The 20,104-nt window shown below is 44.1% G+C and overlaps 1 protein-coding gene across 2 annotated transcripts in view; it reads left to right on the forward strand.

Annotated features, from left to right (window-relative positions):
* The window catches only part of LOC147717191 (ATP-dependent RNA helicase DHX58-like), a 144,066-nt gene extending 134,509 nt beyond the window's left edge, over positions 1-9,557 (forward strand). Inside the window, exons 12-13 of one of the 2 annotated variants that reach the window (XM_086924142.1) lie at positions 3,269-3,362; positions 5,565-9,557. In XM_086924142.1, coding sequence (XP_086780268.1) covers positions 3,269-3,362; positions 5,565-5,756 — 286 coding nt within the window. In that variant the 3' untranslated portion in view covers positions 5,757-9,557. The remainder of the gene's footprint in view (positions 1-3,268; positions 3,363-5,564) is intronic. The other variant, XM_086924141.1, reaches the window with a different exon arrangement.
* The last annotated feature ends 10,547 nt before the right edge of the window (positions 9,558-20,104 follow it).

Consider the following 20,104-nt stretch of genomic DNA (forward strand, 5'->3'; position numbering starts at 1 on the left):
TGTTTCAAACTACTGCAACAGATATGGGTGGTCGCCGCTAAGTATGGGTACTGCTATACAATCTGCAGCTCATATGCCTCGAACGGAAAATGCTACTTACCAGTATGCATCGGTTCTTGGCATGTAGAGCTGCAGAGTTACACTCGCCCACCCGCATCCCCGGCTACCTTTATCTGTTCCAGTATTATCTTAAATAGATACAGCTTACGTGAGCACCCTTCCTGTTTCTTACAAAACTCCATTATTTCCCTGCTGGCAAAAAACAATCTAAGGATGGAGCCGATACCCATGCGCAGTGTAATCCAAAGGAGGAGTCACCTATCTCGTGACTTCCAAAGACTTTTCAGGACAAAAACAACTGCAAACATCCGGGCCCAACACTTGGTGGCGATCTTTGCACAGTTGTAACTCTGCAGCTCTACATGCCAAGAACAGATGCATACTGGTTAGTAGCATTTTCCTTCTCAGTTGGAGGGCTCCATTAATTTGTATTCCTAGATGGCCTTGTGGCAAACTCCTACTAAGAGGGTTGTTTACAGGACTCTAGAGATCAACGCTTTCACCCACCAACAATACCTCTGTGTTTGGATTAAACCAGCATTTCACCATCCACTCTGTTACCCTCAAAAGACAAATTTGAAAGATCTGTGCTGATGTGCAATTGCTGTCCACCTACTAAACAATTTGCATGTCATTGAACTAAGTATACACATGGAGAACAAGAAAGAGGATGGATGTTGGAAAAGGGCAACCCATTAACATTGGAAAGAGAATGTGAAAGCATGAAGCGGAGGACAACTAAAAATAAATAGTGTCATTGTGTTATAGGTAAAAAGGAATCATGAAGACTCGCTGAGTCTGGTCGGCTAAAGCAAAAAAGGATTTAAGCCAACTGAGAGCTAGACCATCAATTTTGTGTGGTGGTTTTGCTGCCCATGGTCAAGAGTGTCAAGTGCTGCAGGTGTTTGTAAGAAGATTAGGGCACAGATACTCTTAACAACCACCACCAATCAAAGAATATCAATTGCAGCAGGTAATACTATCTGTGTGCTACATCCCGGGTGAAATCCTATTTGGGTATCGTCCAAAATTATTATTATTATTTTTTTCTTTTCCCGCATATTTCTTTTACTGGGTTTAACAGTTAAACAAAAACAGAATTACAATTTAACAACATTTCCCAGTCCTCCCATATCCGGGAGAGTTTGATTTAAAACATGGGTTTCCGGCTTCTGTGGTAATTCCGCCCAACCCTTGCAAACAGCGGCCGCCAGACTAGCATATGCCAAGAAACATCCACCCACAACCTCTCCATCTAGCACAGAAAGCCACATTCCCCACCATCCAGCCGCTTTCATACAAATCCCCAAGGTTCCTTGGGATACAAGGTTCCTTGGGATATCTCCCTCTCCCTTGCACCTTAGGAACAGAGGCAGCCTAAGGCTAATCCCTTAGTACTAAGAGACCAAATGCTGCATGTATATATACTCTTCCCCGTGACTCTTTTATGCTTGTCCCCATAGTTCCAGCAGGGTCTCGACCCGAGCTGGCAAGGCCGCTCTTTTCTGGCGGGGTACTAACAGCAATGCCAGTAACTCCAGTGGTCAGATCAAGCGTGCCAGAATCACCGCCACAGGCTCAGTGCCCCCCCCTGGAACCATGATACTGTATACTGTAAGTAGGCTGCCCAATAATAAATCCCAAAATGTAGTGCCTGCAACCTTTCACTATCCCATGGGAGTTTCAGAACCTCTAGGCTGATTCATGCCCTCCTCGTTCCCCAGTAAGGCAACTTGAGTAGATCATCCAATCTGTTAAAGCAGGTTTTTGGTAAATAATTCTTTTTTTTTCAAGCTTGGCACAGAATTTGTGGAACTATGCCCAGATCCAGTGACCCATTAATAATAATACCTTAGAGACTAGTGTTTCATTGAGATGACTTAGTAGTCTCACTGGGTATGGCTCCAAAGTGATACCGATTTGTGCAAAGAAAGAGCGAGATTGATATCATTTAGATACCTGATAGATATTTCTAACTGTATCTAAAGTCTTTTGGCAGAGCAGAAGAACAACTGAATAGATCATATGTTTAAGAAGTAATGGTATATTTAGTAATTTCCACTTTGGAGACAACGACAGAAGCAAGATTAGCACAACATTTAGCAGAGCCTAAATATTGGTCTTCACTGACTCTGAGTTGTAATTTGTGGTTTTTGCAATATTTTTGTTTAGCCCAGATTTGTGTTTTCAGCTGCTAATTATAGGCTTCTATATCTTTCTGTACAAATCTGCAACACCGTTTGTATTCAATATTTGTAGTTTTAGTTATCAATTATATCAGTGATTTGGAGGAGATTTCAGTGTATTACAAAGTTTCTTGGCTTGCATTTTAAAAGAATGAGTCTAATGCAGAAATCACTCAACCCACAAAACCTAAGTTTCCTAACAAGTCAATTCTATTGCCAATAAGAGCAGCACAAGTCAAAAGTATTTCAGTAACTGACTGAGCTGATAATTCCCAATATTCACACAATATGCAAGACAGAGAAAGAAATATGTCCTTATGGCTTTAAAAGGACAATTTCAAATCAATCAGAGAGTGATCTGACCAGGTGAGGTCTAATATCCAGAGTATGATCACCAACATTTGTAGGTTTATTAAAAATCTATAGCAAACCACATACATTGATGTGTTCTACAAGATCTTCAAGTTTCTTATCCTTCACAGCTTGTAGGAAATAGCAAACATGGGGATTACAATTGTCAAGGATTAATGCATAAAACAGTAGACAATGTATGGCTTTCAAAAAGAGGGGATATATGAGGAGGCTGAGCCAGGAGTGTGCCATACCAAGATAGAGAATATTATGTAGCACAGAGAGAGATATCGTTACTAATACAACTCTGCATTCAACAGTATGCAGTGTGTTGGGAATAGTAGATTCTACAAATTACTCTCGACTGGTCAACGCAAGGACACTTCTTCTATTTATCCTCTGGTGTCTAAGGTAGCAAAAGTAAATCCCGCTGGCGTGGATTGAAAAAGAGCATGTGCAGATCTCCCCTTAAGCCTTGCAACCAAAAAGAGAACAGCAAACTTTCTGTCAAAAATATCATGGAGCTGTAAAAGAGGCATCCTACAGTTTTTAAGGGGGAACATAGGTTATTTTTTAACTAAAGTTGATGCATCCGCATAAGTTAGCTCCTTGAAGTGATATTATACGGCTCTGATACATCCTTCTCACCAGTTCCCTTCTCTCCGTTGCAGAATCTACTATAGTGTCTCTGCCCGTCCACTAAATCTTGGCAGAGAAATGATAGACTGGGTGCCCGGTGGACTGATCAGCTGCAAATGTGGACAGGTGAGTTCTACATGTTTCCATAATATCGAAGAGAGTGTGTGAACTGGCTGTGCCAAAGCAGACTTAGTTGTCTTGTGTCATATCAGACAAGATGAGCAGTCAACAGAAAAGTCCTGCCTCTCGTTTGCCCATCAGAGTGTAGACTAGATAAATAATAATTTGTGACAAATGTATTCTCATTTAGTTGCATAAAAGTAAGGAATGAATGATTTATGAGAGCAGAATGTCCTAGCAGTAGAGAATGTCCTAGCAAGTGTGGATTGAACGTGCTGTTTAGATGTTCCGCTGCTTCTGCTTTGCCTTCCTGGACCAGATACCACACAGCAGGAATTCGCTTTAAACACTGCTGAATTTATGAAAAAGGAGTCACAGAATGCAAAAGTTTTCATTAGCAACTCGTCATGACGTTTCCGAATACCATCACTTGCCTCTTTCTTCATCCACTGCAGACTTCGTGCCTCTTTCTCTCACTCATGGCGGTTCTTTTTAATCTTGCTTCCTATCTTTCTCTTACTCTCCGTGGCTTTTCATCAAAATGCGATCAGGGAAAATAAGTCCCGGCCCCATCACTCACTACAACGGGCACAAACCAAGCACAGTCTTTAACTCCTCCCAATGCCTGCAGTGCATGGTAAGCCAGTGCTTTGCTCTCCCGCTAAGCTGGTCTTGAAACACACCACCCAGCAAAACCCAGAAAACCTAGTGGCTATTAATCCTTCTAGTCTACTTCTTACTATTACAATAATTATACCATTAGTTATAATTAATTACATATGGCACTTGCTACCACAGTCCTGCAGTGTTTTATCAATGCACATTACAGTTGGTCGAGAGGTCAGATTGTTTCCTCTAGGAAATCAGACAAGCTTAGTTTCCTTAAATACATACCTCTGCAACAGATACATCTCCCCACTCAATCCTGCTAGTTTACTCTTCCAAAGGTAAGACAGGATCTTAGAGTTCAGAAAGTGAAGGAAAGTTATCATAACCCAACTAACTGCATCTCTAATGTATGTAAAATTGCCCGTTCACGGTGTGAGTTACTACTACCCTGTGAGGGTTCTCTTTATGACATGAGCACCTACCTGTAGTACAGAGGGCAGTCAGTCATTTCAGTCGTTACTGTCCAAGAGTGAGGAATTTCGTTCCTTGGCAGCTTTATTACATGTCCACTTTGATAGATCATTCAGTCTTCCCATTGTGTTTGCTCGACTGCCCCCCCACCACCGAGCAATGTCTTCTCTAGGGTGCTTTAACCACACTTCAGCCTCCCACATTCCTCTCTCACCCTCCCCACATCCTATGCTACCTTCTACACTCCTCTCGTCTCCACCGTTCACAATTGACCTACGCTCCACTATCCTCCCCTTTCTCTCATTTCAGTATACCTTTTTTTACAAAATGTGCAACTGTCCCACACGTGAAGCTATTTGTTTCCAGCCACAACCGTTCTTTGTTCTGAACTGCCTCTGCCCCATGATGTTCCCTTGTTTGTGGCATTTCTCCATGTCCCTACTGTACCCTGGCACCAGTGATTGATTTGCAAAATAATAAGTACTGATGCCCAAAGTTTTGCTCTTAGTCCTGTGGAAGGCGCTATTGCATGTCAGCGTGCCGAATACTGAGCATGCGTAGTCTTGATTCCACCTTGTCCCCCTAAAAACACCAGCAGACACTCCCTGCATCTTTTATCTTCTGTTGCAGGTTTCTATTTTCTGAAATTGGCACCTCTTTTCCGTCTCTCTCTTCCTCCTTCTTTCCCCCATAAGTGTTTTTCTTTCTCTTGCTCTGGGTCAAAGTCTGATGAAGAAAACTAAATGCCAACTAAATGAGTGTTGGTGATCCATACTTGCAACCTCGGCTCAAATTATGCACTGCCTTGCACCACAGTGCCCATCCCACTGAATCTCTGCCACATCACCACACTGCTCTGCGTCTTATTCATTGCCTTCTGCTACATGCCTGCATCACCCTTTGTCTTCTCTCTCGTTGTCTTCCAGTCTCTGAACCCCTATAAATTGGGGACCTGAGATGTTCTCCCTAAGTTTCGATGGTACACTATTTTTATAATAACGCATGTGGCACCCTAACCCACCAGCAGCATCATTTGATGCTCTTACACAATTTATTAACCAACATGATGACCAATTGTTATTTTGTTAAGATACAGTTTATACACAATACCACTTTCTTGTGACACAGGAATGGGGCATGGAAATGTTCTACAAGGCACTCAACCTTCCTGCCATCTCCATCAAAAACTTTGTTGTGGAAATATTAGATGGTCCAAGGAAGCCGTACAAGAAATGGAAGGACGTGCCCTTTACCGTTGAAGAGATGGACTACGTAGAAGTGTGTGGGCTGCACTATTCCGACCTCACAGATTTTGACTGATGGGGACTTCATCCACTCAGAGGCATTACATGCATTCCGTGTTCTTCACACTCCAAGCCTCTTGAAATCGAAGGACCTGGATAGCCTCACGGGTGACAAGTGGCGCTCTACAAATCTACTGATGGATTGATGTGACTTGAGATCTTCAAGTGAGGAACATAGGGACTTAACAACCTTTACTATCTGCACTGTGATTCTGTTTTTCGTGCACGTTAAACTGTATATAAGTGTTAGCAGAAAATTAGACTCCTTTTATGCACACTGCTGCCAATTCTTTGTTACATGTGTATTTATGTGGTATTTGTATAGCATGTACATTCAATAAGTCTGTGAGCTTATGCTGCACATTACCCTCAAAGGGCCACAAAAACACCATAGATCTGTTACAACAGAGAAAGGTTCATTTTAAAACAGCCGTAGATTTTCCTCATTTTTAAAATTTGAAGTGCAATTGCAGAGCATCGACTGCTCTTAAGGAGTATTTGAAAAATTTTAATTCTTGTAAAGTAAATTGAGCTATTACCGAAATGAGCAAGTGTTCGATTTTATTTGGAAGAAATTGATGTCAAACTTATTCTACAAACCACTTCCAGGAGTACACAACTTCAACTGTTCACTAAGAATGTCACAGCTTTCAATAACATTATGCCTGCTTTTGTGGTGGGCGTCACCTCCGAAGCAGCTGAAGTGCTGTTCTGATCCTAGGGCTGTCTCCAGAAGATGGCTGTTGCTGGACAGACATGTCATCCTACATAGGCCACAGGCGTGCCTCACCTGGATAATTACCTGAATGGACCCTCTGCAGATCATACTGTGGTTTCACAATGTGGTTTTCATTCCAAATCAATGAATCAGCACCTTGCGTTTTTGAGTGGCCTTCATGGGAGGCCTGTAGTTATTCATGTAGTCACTTGCATCTCGATCTGTGGCTGATGATATAATCTCAACTCAACTTAATTCCCATTTAGACAATCAAGACCTCCCGCTACCTTACATTGAATTAGATTATGCCACTCTCATGTGGAACTTGAGGGGAACATTTGCAGTTGCAAATTGGTGCGAGTAACTAAGCGCTCGTTCCCTCGCTAGAAGTTTTTGTTATTCTATATTATGTTCTATGGAACTTCTGTAGCACAACCTACGCACAATGATTTTGGGTGCTATAGAAGAACAGTTGTGAGTACAGCTGGAACTTAGTTCCTTCTTTAAATTTCCATTGATTGCTCTGCTCTGAGAGGATTGGCAATCAGTTATTCTTGGCTACCTGGAGCTTAAGCAGTCAGGAGACCAGAAAGAATAATTTGAATAAGGGGATCACAAATCACAAAAAGATGGCTACCTTTGTCTGGGGGTCCAGGAGACTCAAGCATCCACTGCAGGGATCTGTACCTGACCCTATAGTCCCAGGTTTGAATTCTGGGAGGTCTACCTCGTCTTCCATCCTTCCAAGTTCATAAACTGAGTACTATGGAACTGGGTAACAATAAATGTCTGTCATGTAGCACAAGAAACCCTTAGGTGAACCTGCACTTTACACATACATACGTTATGGTTTGGGAGGTGACGCACAAGCTTCGGTGATTGAAAAGTGAGTCCACAGCAACCAAATGTATACAGAGCAGTATCTAGTTTCTATTTCCATTTGCGTACTAGAAGCCAATGAATATATGATGTCATGTCTAGTGGTACCAGGCTGACCTTCTCAAGGTCATATACACGGTGGGGATTGCATTCTGAACATGATACAGAGAGAACAGTGGACCAAACTGGTGGACTGTGATACATTCAGCTGCCACAATCCAGGGGAGATGTAATTGTTGTGTTAACCATGCCTGCGAGTGCTAGAGGGAAACCTATGGAGTTTGCACCTCCTACATCTAAGTTGGAAGAAGCAACTCTGGACACTAATCAAAGCTGTGCATCCAGGGTCGGTCCTGCCTTGACCAGTGGCCCGAGTTTCCTCATATTGAGTATTGATACATGGGAAAGGGGTCAATGCTGGTGACCAGCATCTTCGCACAATTTGTGAGTAGGATCAATGACTTTGCAGCACCTTTTTAGGCCAACATCTTCTGACATATAGCAGTCCTATACGTAGCTACCTTCTCTTGTCATGTCCTAGATTTGGAGCTTCCTGCGGAATCCCTGGACAAGCCTTGATTAGTTCTCAGTCAACACAGAATACTGGTAAGTGGTGATGGAGTCAAGTCATGGACTAATACCCTAGTAGGCTTCACTTTCGGGAATCGGGCCTGTCCTTGTAGTTGGGAATGACTGCCACAACTTAGAGATGGAACATAAGCATGGCACATCAAGCATGCAGTCACATTTGAGAGCAATTTGGGAAGCTTCAGGTTGGTGACAACTCCTCAAAAGGGGTTTGAAGGCTCTGGCAGGTGGAGGGACATATAACAGAGGTATGAATTCTGAAATATCTAAAAGTATAAACATGCCTTTGGGATTTGGAGCAATCTCTTCCTCAGTAGTTCTAAATGCTTCTAAAGCCTTTCAGTGGGTAAAGAGTGAGGGGGGGGAGGGGAAGGGGGGCTGGAAGTACACATTATGTGAAATGCCTAGGAAAGGTATGAACTGTGCAGCTGAACAGGATGTGTAACTAATACATAAGTAGGGTGCTGAGCAGACCACATGAGTCTGATAGTTATTTGTCTCGATGTAGTGTTTTTGGAAGGAGCTTCAGGGTACTGTGACTGTTTAATTGTATACACATGTCAGGCTACATTAGTGGAATTTGTAGTAAATCCCATCAGTTTCTTCCATCAGAGTGGAAGCTAAGGGGGGTATTTCTGGTCATCTGGCTCTCCCATGAAAATGACAGACATGTTGGTCTGGCATCTCTCCAAATTATACAGTTGTATCCGGGTAGATACATAAATAACATGTACCTCCTTTTAATTTAGTACTGTATTGAAAGTACTGATCTTAATAACATATTTTTAAAAAGTGTACATTTGCATTTTTCTTGTTTACATATTGTTTACTGAGGCACAGAAATCCGACCTATGTTTTGATTTGATTTGCATTTCTGTAGCCTGGGATTCCTTTTATGCATTATACAGGACAGGTTACTGCATGCACTTGTTTTCAATATAGGCACAATATATGCATTTATTTTGGTTCAGTAGCTGAAATAACTATTTAAAGACCTTAATTATTAGAGGAAATATGTTGTGAGCTAAAGGAACTAAATCCTGCTTTGTGATGTCAATGTTTACTCTTCGTTACTGCATGTGCGGCTTTCGTTATATATGGTGGATGCATTATAGAATGAACCCTTAACCACAGAACTTTCCCTTTCTATTTCTCTCTCTATTTACACATGCATGAAGGTATATGTTTGTAAGTAAGCGGTCTTGCTTTAAGGACTTATAAATCCCCAAGGTCTTATGGTGACATGAGAATAGGGCGCTATGTCTTTAGCCACTAGAACCCCAAGATGGCATTTTGGAACCACACATATTTAAAGCACTTTTTGGTTTTGTCTTCTAGTTAGTTTGTATATATAATGTAAACAATTGTGCATAATTCTTCTGCTTTATGAGTTTTGAAACAACTGCTGTATTTTGAAAATAATAATGTGTAAACATTATAGACATTATTCCTGTATACTCTGTATTCAAATAGTGCTTCCTAATTTTAATAGTTCCTTTAAATTGATCGGTTTTTGCAATTGAATTGGCAAAACTGAATAAGCGAGAACGTAAAAAGAAAAACCAGAATGAATTGTCATAAAAATATTTTTATATTTTCTTGAGAATGTACAAATAAAGGGTTGCACCTTAATGTGAGTTTTTCTTCCATGTGCATTCACTCATAGCTTTTATTTGCAGGTGCATGCTTTCTTGATGGTTTCTCTTTTCCTTTATAAAGTGTTTCTTTCTTCCTTCCCATTGGATACCCCTGATATCCGTCATGATGTTACAATGTCGGATGGGCGGTGGGTAGCACAGGAATATATGCTGACGCATTGTAAGTTAACCAGAAGATTCATTCCGCTTCATGCAGGCACAAACAGAAGCTATTCAAATGGACCCCATCTTGAGCAGATGGTTTCAGGAGCTCATCCCAGGTTAACCGCCTAGTGACAAGCGCCATGAAACTTGCATTCCACACATCTGCATGGATTTATTCTACTTTTTGTTAATATAATCACCGTGCCCTTTTCTGTTCTGCCCTTTCATTTCTTGGGTGCTCCATCTGCACATGCGCAGTGCCGGTGGAACAGCAAGTGGCACCTATGTAGAGGACAGAGAGATTGGCCAGCAATTCTTCGAAAATTGTGAAGGTTTGGGCTTAAACCACAGTAGAGTCTGCATCTGTTTCATGTTCTACCTGCTAACCAGGCTCGTTCTAGAGGGTGGGCCAGGCCCCCCAAGATAGCCCCGTGCCCCACCCAAAGCCCTTTCACAAGCAGAAAGCATGTTTTGTTCTTTTTCTTGATGAAACAATCATACATGTCTGCAGCCGAGCTATCAAAGGTTAATTGTGTATATTCCATGTACAACGCCAATTCCTTGGGCTATTGTGAGTGCCTGGGGGAAGGGGCGAGGGCACAGGGGATTGAGGCTATTCTTGAGAATGTGTAAACGGAAGGGGCACTTGAGACACCCCCACTATATCCAGACTGCAAGCTCCACTCACACAGTAACTAAGAGGTGTGAGAAAGTGGCTCCATATATACTGGACTAGAATGTAGTACAGTGTGTATAGAGTCCACCAACCCCAGAGGTATAACAGAGGTTAAAGTCAGAACTGACCTTACTCTCCAAAGTGGTAGCTTGGTCGAGCAGTAAGGCAGTACCAGAGGACAGTGTAAAGCATTTGTTGTACACACTCAGTCAGCAAAAGGTTTCACACATTCAAGGACTGAACTCCAGGCCAAATGTTTTTATATCCACAGATATAGTTGTTTTATTTTTAGAACCAAGTTATAAAAATATACTTTTCTGGTTATGAGTACTCTCATGTAAATACTTTGCAAAGGGGCAATAAAAGTTGTGCACACAATGATTACAATATTGATAGTAAGCAACACAGCCCTGAAACACACTGGTCGAGGCATATGAACTGCAGATCGTACACTTAGCATTAGATCGCCACCTGGTGTTGGGCTCGGATGATTGCAGGTTGTTGTCTTCTTGGAGAAGTCTTTGTAATCACGATGTAGGTGACTCCTCCCTTGGGCAATACTGCGCATGGGCATCGGCTCCATCCTTAGATTGTTTTTTTCCGCCACTGGGTTCAGATGAAAGTTTCTCCGCTCCGGCTAGAAAAACATTTCCAGCAACTTCAAGAAACTACCTTCGACATTGAAGACAAGGCTTTTCGATGACATAACTTCCATTCCGGTCATCGAAGCGGGCCGTAAGGCCTATCGACGCCGTGCGGCCTACACCACATGGAAAGAACTCCGTTCAAGAAATGCCCGAAATGCCAGGCAAAATTCCCTCATAGCGATCATCACGAGGTTTGCAACCTCTGTCTATCACCGGATCACAACGAGTCGACCTGCACAGCTTGTGCGCCCTTCCGTTCGAAGAAGACCATCCGGGATCGGAGGGCCCGTCGACACAAAATGAGGAGATCAGCCCCAGCGCCGGACAATATCTTCAACGACAAGGTTCCGCTCGTTCCAGAAGAAGATGATTCGCCGGATCTCCAAATCATATCAGATGCAGATGACTCGGACGACTCGATTCCATCACTTCAAGCCGTGAGTACCTCTGCCTCTGCCCCTCATACACTGCCCAAGCCAAAGGCGAAGGTCAGCACTCCGCCCAATGGGCCCAGCCGAGACCAAGCACCTCCTCTTAAAGCCCAGACTTCGAGCTCGGCTCCGAGGAAGACAACTACGCCTTCAGGTGCTTCGGCACCGAGCAAACCACACGTGCCGATCCCACCACTTCCAACGGCACAGACGCCAAAAGACTCTTCGGCACCGAAACTAAAAGACTCTTCGGTACCGAAACCGAAAGACTCTTCGGCACCGAAACCGAAAGACTCTTCGGCACCGAAACCGAAAGATTCTTCGACTCCGAAAGCGAAAGGCCCTTCGGTACAAAAGTCAAAAGATGCTTCGGCTCCAAAGCCGTCGACTTCCAAAGATAAAGAGGGAAAGTTAGCTTCCACTCCGAAGACTGCCGTTCCGGTGACAACGCCCGCAAGGCCGGATCCCGAGGTTCCAAACCCCTCGGACACACCTGTCAAACCGAAAGTAACACCTTCGGCACCAAGAACTTTGCCACAGGACACTGTAACACCTCCCAAGGCAAAACGGCAAAAACAACCTCTGTTGGAACCGAAAAAATCGACGCCGAAGAAGGTTGTAGAGGATGAAGAGGAAGAATTGTTTAGGCCAGACCCTAAACAAAAGAAAATCTACATAAACCCAAAGACTGGACATGTGGGTGCTATACCTCATAAGAAGAGACCAGCAGAATCACCACCTACACCTGTGGTTCCTGCCAAAAAGAAGGACTGTGCAACTTCCCCTATGCACCCTCCCTCTCCTGTATCTCCTTCCTCTCCTATCCCTCCTTACATTTCACCTCAAATCTCTCCTGTAGCCTCTCCTGCATCCTCACATTCACCACAAATTGATGAGGAGTATGACCTAGGTGGTGGGGAGGATCTGAATACAGACCCAAATACATATCCTTCAGATGATGATGTCTATACTTTTCCACCTCATAATGTGCCTGATATCCCGGATCCATAGTTATATCCATCAGCCCTCTCCTCCAGAGGACAGCATTGGCTTTAATCACCTCTTACACAGAGCTGCCATCTACCACAATGTTACAATGCACCCTGATGACCTTGAGGAGGATTTTCTGTTAGATACTTTTGAGCCATCACACAGATCCACTCACATTCTTCCCATGATCAAAGGAGTCATTAAGCACGCTCCAGAAATATTCAAAGATCCTGTGCGTGCTAGGGTACTGAATCCAAGGATAGAAAAGAAATATAGGCCTGCACCCTCTGACCCAACCTATATTAAGGGACACCCTCCTCTAGACTCATTGGTGGTGTCCAATGCAAGAAAAAGAGCGAATTCACAGACTTCTGGTGAAACGCCCCCACCTAACAAGGAATCCAAAGTCATTGATGCGTCAGGTAAAAGGATTGCTGCACAAGCTATAAATATATGGCGCATTGCCAATACACAAGCCCTTCTCTCACGTTATGACAGGGCTCATTACGACCAATTAGAAACAATAATGCAGCACCTCCCAGAAGTTGAAGTTGAAGTTGAAAGTTCTTGATAGAGCGCACTGTGACCAAGCGGCTTCCTGGCGCTAGAGTTTAGACTGAGAATCACAGAAGTCTGCCAGGATAAAATCAGCAGGAGTACGCTTGGGAGAACAGGAGGGTCTTGAGCGCCTTACGGAAGTGAGAGTAGACAGGGATGGATCTAATGGACAGCGGGAGACTGTTCCAGAAGCGAGGTGCTAGTACAGAGAATCTAGTGCCACCGGTTTTGGATCTGCGGAACCGAGGGACATTAAGGAGAGCCTGATTGGAGGAACGGAGGGTATAACTGGGGGTATAGGGGCTAATGAGGGAGTTAATGAAAACCGGGGCAGTACGGGCACGGGCCATGAAGGCCAGACATCCCACCTTGAAGAGGGATCTCTGGCAAATGGGGAGCCAGTGAAGGGATTTCAAAAAAGGCGTGATGTGATGGGACTTAGGAAGATGGTGAATAAGACGGGCGGCCTTATTCTGAATAGCCTGAAGACTGCGAAGTTCGTAGGCTGGGATACCCACATACAGGCTGTTCCCGTAGTCAAGACGGGAAAGAATCATGGCCAAAATAATAGGTTTAAGAGCATCAGGGGAAACAAAACAGGAAACTTTCCGAATGATCCGAAGGGATAGGAAGCAGGAGGAGACAACAGAACTAATCAGGGCATGCATGGCTAGGTCCTGACTGACTTTAATGCCCAAGGTCTTTACTGAGGCCGCTGGGACTGGAGGAGGGCCAAAGATGGAGGGCCAAAATGCGGCAGACCAGGGGGAGGTGGTAGCGCCTGTCAGGACCAACTCCGTCTTGTCCGGATTTAGTTTGAGGTGGTTATGGTTCATCCATTCAGAGATGAAAACAAGGGTAGAATGTAATTTCGTCAGGGAGTCAGAGGGAGGGGAGAGATCAAATACAAGCTGGAGGTCATCCGCATAGTTGTACACGGAGACCCCCATATCTAGAAGGGAAAGAATCAGAGGGAGGATATAGAGGTTAAAAAGGAGGGGGGACAGGGAAGAACCTTGGGGGACCCCACAAGAAACCAGGCGGGTGGGGGCAGAAAAGCCAGAAAGATGAACCGCCTGGGTCCGACTTTTAAGAAAGGAGGCGAGCCAAGAAAGAGCATTGCCCCGAACGCCCGCTGCGCTGACACGGCCGAGAAGGATGGAATGATCGACCGTGTCAAACGCAGCGGACAGATCAAGGAGCACCAAGGCCTGAGGGAGATTGGAATCGGCCTTGCTCTTAAGCTCGTCTAGGACGGACAAGACCACTGACTCGGTAGAGTGGACCGGGCGGAATCCCGCTTGGTGGGAGGCCAAAAGATAGTTGTCCTCAATGAAGGTGGAGAGACTGGTTGTAATGTGGCTCTCCAAGATCTTCCCTGAGTATGGAAGAAGGGAAATGGGTCTAAAGTTAGACGGGAGGGAAGGATCTAGACCAGACTTTTTTTTAAATGGGGAGAACTATGGCCAATTTAAAGGATTTAGGAACTAGACCTTGAGAAATAGAGGCGTTAAGAAGGGAAAGAGGGGGGTCAGGACAGTTGATGAAAAGCTCTCTCAGAATGCGAGTCGGGGCACAATCAGCCGGGGAGCCTGACTTCACTTTCTGGAGTAAAACAAGAAAGGAATCCATAGTAATAGGGGAAAAGTGGTCAAGAGGAAAAGAGGGCAAAGGGAGAACAGGAGAAGGGAGTGGCGAAGATGCTGATGGAATATTAGATTTAATTTTTGCAATCTTCTCTATAAAAAAAATCGTTAAGGGATGAGCAGAGAGCTTGGGAGGGGACAAGGTTGGGATTGACCCTATCAGAAGCAACTAACTTGCGGACTATGGAGAAAATCTCTTTGGATTTGTTGGCTGATAGTGCGATTTTCTCCGAAAAGTATGAAGTTTTGGCTGTAAGGACGGCCCTCTTGTAGTTAGTTAAGAGAGACTTATATTTGGCCCGTAAAAGGGGGCAACAATTGCGCCTCCAATGGCGTTCAGAGCGCCTGAGGTCCAATTTAAGGCTTTTCAGCTCGCCAGTGAACCACTTATGCGCATCATGGGGGCGGCAAGCCTTAACTTTCCTGAGAGGGGCCACCAAATCACAAGATAAAGACAGCCAAGAATTCACGGCGTCTACTTGGAGGTCAAGAGGAAGCTCGGAGAGATCAGGAAAGGAAGAGGTGAGGGAAGCACAAAGAGAGTTGAAATCAACCCGATTCCAATTTCGGGCAGAAATATTCTTGGGTAGAAGAAGTTTCTCTAATGCACCAAGGTCAAGGGAGAAGGAGATCAATGAGTGATCAGACCAAGAGCAAGGGAGAATACTAGAAGAGAGAATAGTGCGATTGGCTGACCATATTTGATCTAAAATGTGGCCATGGACATGGGTAGGGGTATGAATGTGGGGGAGAAAGTTAAGGCAATGGAGAGTGGCCGTAAAATCTTTAGAGACCTGGTCTTCCCTAGGGTCGCCCGGCCAATAGTTAAAGTCTCCCAAAAGGAGAACAGACGAATTTTTGACCACAAGTGTAGCTAAAAGTTCCTGGAGGGTGGACACAAAATGGGGCATATTTTGGGGAGGGCGGTACATAAGAACTATGGTGAGGGGGGCCAGAAGATTCACTGAACGGGCTACTAAAAAATCAACACTAGGTATAGGAGGATGTGGAAGAATTTGGAACTGAAGATGGGAGCGGGCGATCATGGCCACACCCCCGCCGACTTTGCCATCAGGGCGGTCCGCCCGAAGGGCGTAGTAGGAGTCGGGGAGGGTGGAAAATACATCAGGCAGGGAATCAGTATAAGGATCAGGCAACTGAGCTTATTCAAGAAGGCAAATTAATATCAAATGCCTCAATAAAATGTGCACTAGATGTCGCAGACACAGCTGCTAGGGCTGTAAATACTAGCGTGATACTCAGGAGACATGCATGGCTGCGCATTTCTGGGTTCAAACAAGAGATGCAAACCACAATTTTGAACCAGCCCTTTAACCAAAACCAGTTATTCGTTCTAGAAGTAGACACTTCACTGGAGAAAATGAAAAAAGACACAGATACGGCAAAATCAATGGGAGCTCTACAATCCACACAAACTAGAGGTTCTTTTTGTCGCACCTTTTATAGAGGAGGCTCCAAGCAGATTGGAGCAGACACTGCACCATCTTTTAAAACCCAAACACAAACATCCTCTAACAAAGGATATTTTAGAGGAGGATACAGGGGCAATAATAACAAAGGAAGAGGACGCAGTAACAACAGCAATCGCTCCTCCTCCACAACTAAACAGTGACTTCCCTCTGCTCCCCCAACAGCATTCCACTCCTGTGGGGGGCAGATTAACAAGGTTCCTGCCTGTTTGGAACTCCATCACAACGGACAGGTGGGTAAGACATATTATCCAACATGGCTACTGCCTAGAACTTACAGCAACCCCCACAAACATACCACCCAGACAGCGTCCTACGTCTAAAGATCACCTGACTCTGCTTCAACAAGAAGTCCTAGCACTTCTACAAAAAGATGCTATTCAACTAGTCCCATTAGAGGAACAGGGAACGGGGGTTTACTCGCTGTATTTTCTAATTCCCAAAAAGGACGAGACACTGAGACCAATTCTTGACCTCAGGCCCCTCAACCATTACATACTATCAGATCATTTTCATATGATCACTCTGCAACAAGTGCTCCCACTGTTGCAACAAGGCGATTTCCTTTCAACACTAGACTTAAAGGATGCTTATTTTCGCATCCCAATACATCCTGCTCACCGGAAGTACCTACGGTTTGTAATACAAGGACAGCACTAAGAGTTCAAAGTCCTTCCATTTGGTGTCACAACAGCTCCACGAGTGTTCACGAAGTGCTTAGCAGTAGTAGCAGCACATCTCAGAAGACAACAAATACACATCTTCCCTTACCTGGACGATTGGCTCATAAAAGCCAAATCATTCCACCAATGTGTACAACACACTCAGCTGAAAATTCAACTGTTGCACGACTTAGGGTTTATGATCAACTACACAAAGTCGCACCTAGAGCCTTCGCACGTGCATCAGTATCTAGGAGCTACCATAAACACATCTACAGCTGTAGCCTATCCCAGTCCAGCCAGGATACAGAGCATTCAAGCCTTAGTCTCAACCTTTCAACACCATCAGTCTCTCCAAGCAAGAGTGTTCATGAGATTAATAGGCATGATGGCATCTTGCATCTTCATAGTGCCACATGCAAGACTGCAATTGCGTCCTATTCAAGAGTGTCTAGCACAACGGTGGAATCAGGCTCAAGGTCAGCTCACAGACCTGGTGTTGGTAGACCGCCGTACGCATCGCTCTCTGCAATGGTGGAACACCAAAAACTTGACAAGAGGAGTTCCTCGAGCCTGTTCCACAAATAGTGCTCACAACAGACGCATCCTTCACAGGATGGGGAGCCCATCTCTTACACCACACGACTCAAGGTCGATGGAACAACTAACAAAAGCTGGTGCATATCAATCATCTAGAGTTGCTAGCAATATTCTTAGCACTCAAAACCTTTCAACTTCAAGTACAGAACAAAGCTGTCTTAATCCGGACGGACAATATGACAGTAATGTACTATATACAAAAACAGGGGGGACACACTCTCTGCAACTGTCCCAGCTCGCACAGAACATTTGGAGATGGGCCGTTCCTCAAAACATATATCTGTTAGCAGAACACCTTCCAGGAGTTCACAATCAGATAGCGGATCTGTTAAGTCGGCAGTCACAACAGATTTGCGAATGGGAACTACATCCACAAGTTCTTCAACCATTCTTCCAACAGTGGGGGCACCCACACATAGATCTGTTAGCCACCCACGAAAATGCAAAATGCCCAAGCTTCGCCGCCAGGTTCCCACACCCAAGGTCAGAGGGCAATGCAATATGGATGAACTGGTCAGGCAGATTTGCGTACGTTTTTCCGCCTCTCCCCCTCATTCCACTAGTGGTGCGCAAGCTCAAACAACAGTCTCTCAAGCTCATTCTAGTAGCTCCCACATGGGCACGCCAGTCGTGGTTCACCACGCTACTAGATCTCTCTCTGGTTCCACATCAAAAGTTACAACTCACACCCTCAATGTTAACACAGAACCATAAAGAAATCAGACACCCAGACCGAACCAACTGAATTTGGCGATCTGGCTCCTGAAGTCTTGGAGTTTGGTTATCTTAACCTACCACCAAACTGCATGAATATCATTAAAGAGGCGAGAAAGCCCACTACTAGAGCGTGTTATGCCGCCAAATGGAAAAGATTTGCAATATATTGCAAACATAATCCCATTGATCCATTAGATGCTTCCATCCAAAATATCATTTGTTACCTGTTACATCTACAAAGGTCTAATTTGGCATACTCTTCCATACGCCTACATCTTGCAGCAATTGCAGCCTATTTACAAAACAGACAACACTTGTCTCTTTTTAGGGTACCTGCAATCAAAGCATTTATGGAAGGATTAAAAAGAATAATCCCTCCCAGGCTGCCACCTCCTCCAGTATGGAACCTAAATTTGGTCCTTACGAGACTCATGGGACCCCCTTTTGAGCCTCTGCATAAATGTGAACTGCAATTTCTCACATGGAAAACTGCTTTCCTGGTTGCCATCACCTCTCTCAGAAGAGTAAGTGAAATACAATCGTTCACTATACAAGAACCATTTTTTCAAATACATACTAATAAAGTGGTTCTCAGATCTAATCCAAAATTTCTTCCAAAGGTTATCACACCTTTTTATTTAAACCAATCTGTAGAGTTACCTGTGTTTTTCCAAAACCCAGACTCGGTAGCACAAAGGACCTTACACACGTTAGATGTTAAAAGAGCTCTGCTATACTACATAGATGGAACCAAATCCTTCAGAAAGACAAAACAATTGTTTGTATCTTTCTCTCCTCCACACAAAGGCAACCCTATCTCTAAGTGTGGGATTGCCAGGTGGATTGTTAAGTGCATACAGATATGCTATCAGAAAGCTAAACGCACGCTAACAGTTCCTCCTAGAGCATACTCCACAGGACATATGCAAGGCAGCAACATGGTCTACACCACACACCTTCAATAAACACTATTGTGTTGATGTGCAAGCCAAGCAGCAAGCTGCAGTAGGCCAGGCTGTCCTTAGAACATTATTTCAGACTACTGCAATGGATACAGGCGACCACCGCTAGGGGAGACACTGCTGTACAACGATGCTAAGTGTACGATCTGCAGCTCATATACCTCGAACGGAAAATGCTACTTACCAGTATGCATCTGTTCTTGGCATGTAGAGCTGCAGATTCGTACACGCCCTCCCGCCTCCCCGGACCTGTATCCATTCCAGTTCTCTTCTTACTTAGATGCACACACATGGACATCCTTTTTTTCTTACTGTATCTTTACTAACTCAATCATTTCCCATCATGGCGGAAAACAATCTAAGGATGGAGCCGATGCCCATGCGCAGTATTGTCCAAGGGAGGAGTCACCTATATCGTCACTACAAAGACTTCTCCAAGAAGACAACAACCTGCAATCATCCGAGCCCAACACCAGGTGGCAATCTAATGCTAAGTGTACGAATCTGCAGCTCTGCATGCCAAGAACAGATGCATACTGGTAAGTAGCATTTACCTTAGCATTAAGCTCAATGGAGTTTCTACATATAGGTACAGTTGATTACTTTATCGATTACTTTGGGAGTTCCAGGACTAGGTCTTAGATTCATCCTGGGGTCTAAGCTAAAACTTTATTATCAAAAACTTGTTAGTTACTGTAGTGAATTTTCATGAATATAAAGCTGTTTTAAAAGTTCACACTTAGAAACGTTTCTTTTTAAAAAATGTAAAAATATTTTTATTAGGTTTTTTTTTCCGTTGACAAAGTACAAAAATACATATAACAGTTGACAGCATTCGCTGGCGACACGCTTGTGCTTTCTTCCTTTGTATCACGGTAGCTGTTTCATTGTCCCGGTGAGCTTGCGGCCATTTTAGCTTGGTTGTGTTGGACAATTGTCTTTCGGCCCTATATCTAGTTTTAACATATAGCATAAACATATAACATAAACGCGTTTGG

This window comes from Lissotriton vulgaris, chromosome 5 (assembly GCF_964263255.1).
Source record: "Lissotriton vulgaris chromosome 5, aLisVul1.2, whole genome shotgun sequence".
NCBI lineage: Eukaryota > Metazoa > Chordata > Amphibia > Caudata > Salamandridae > Lissotriton > Lissotriton vulgaris.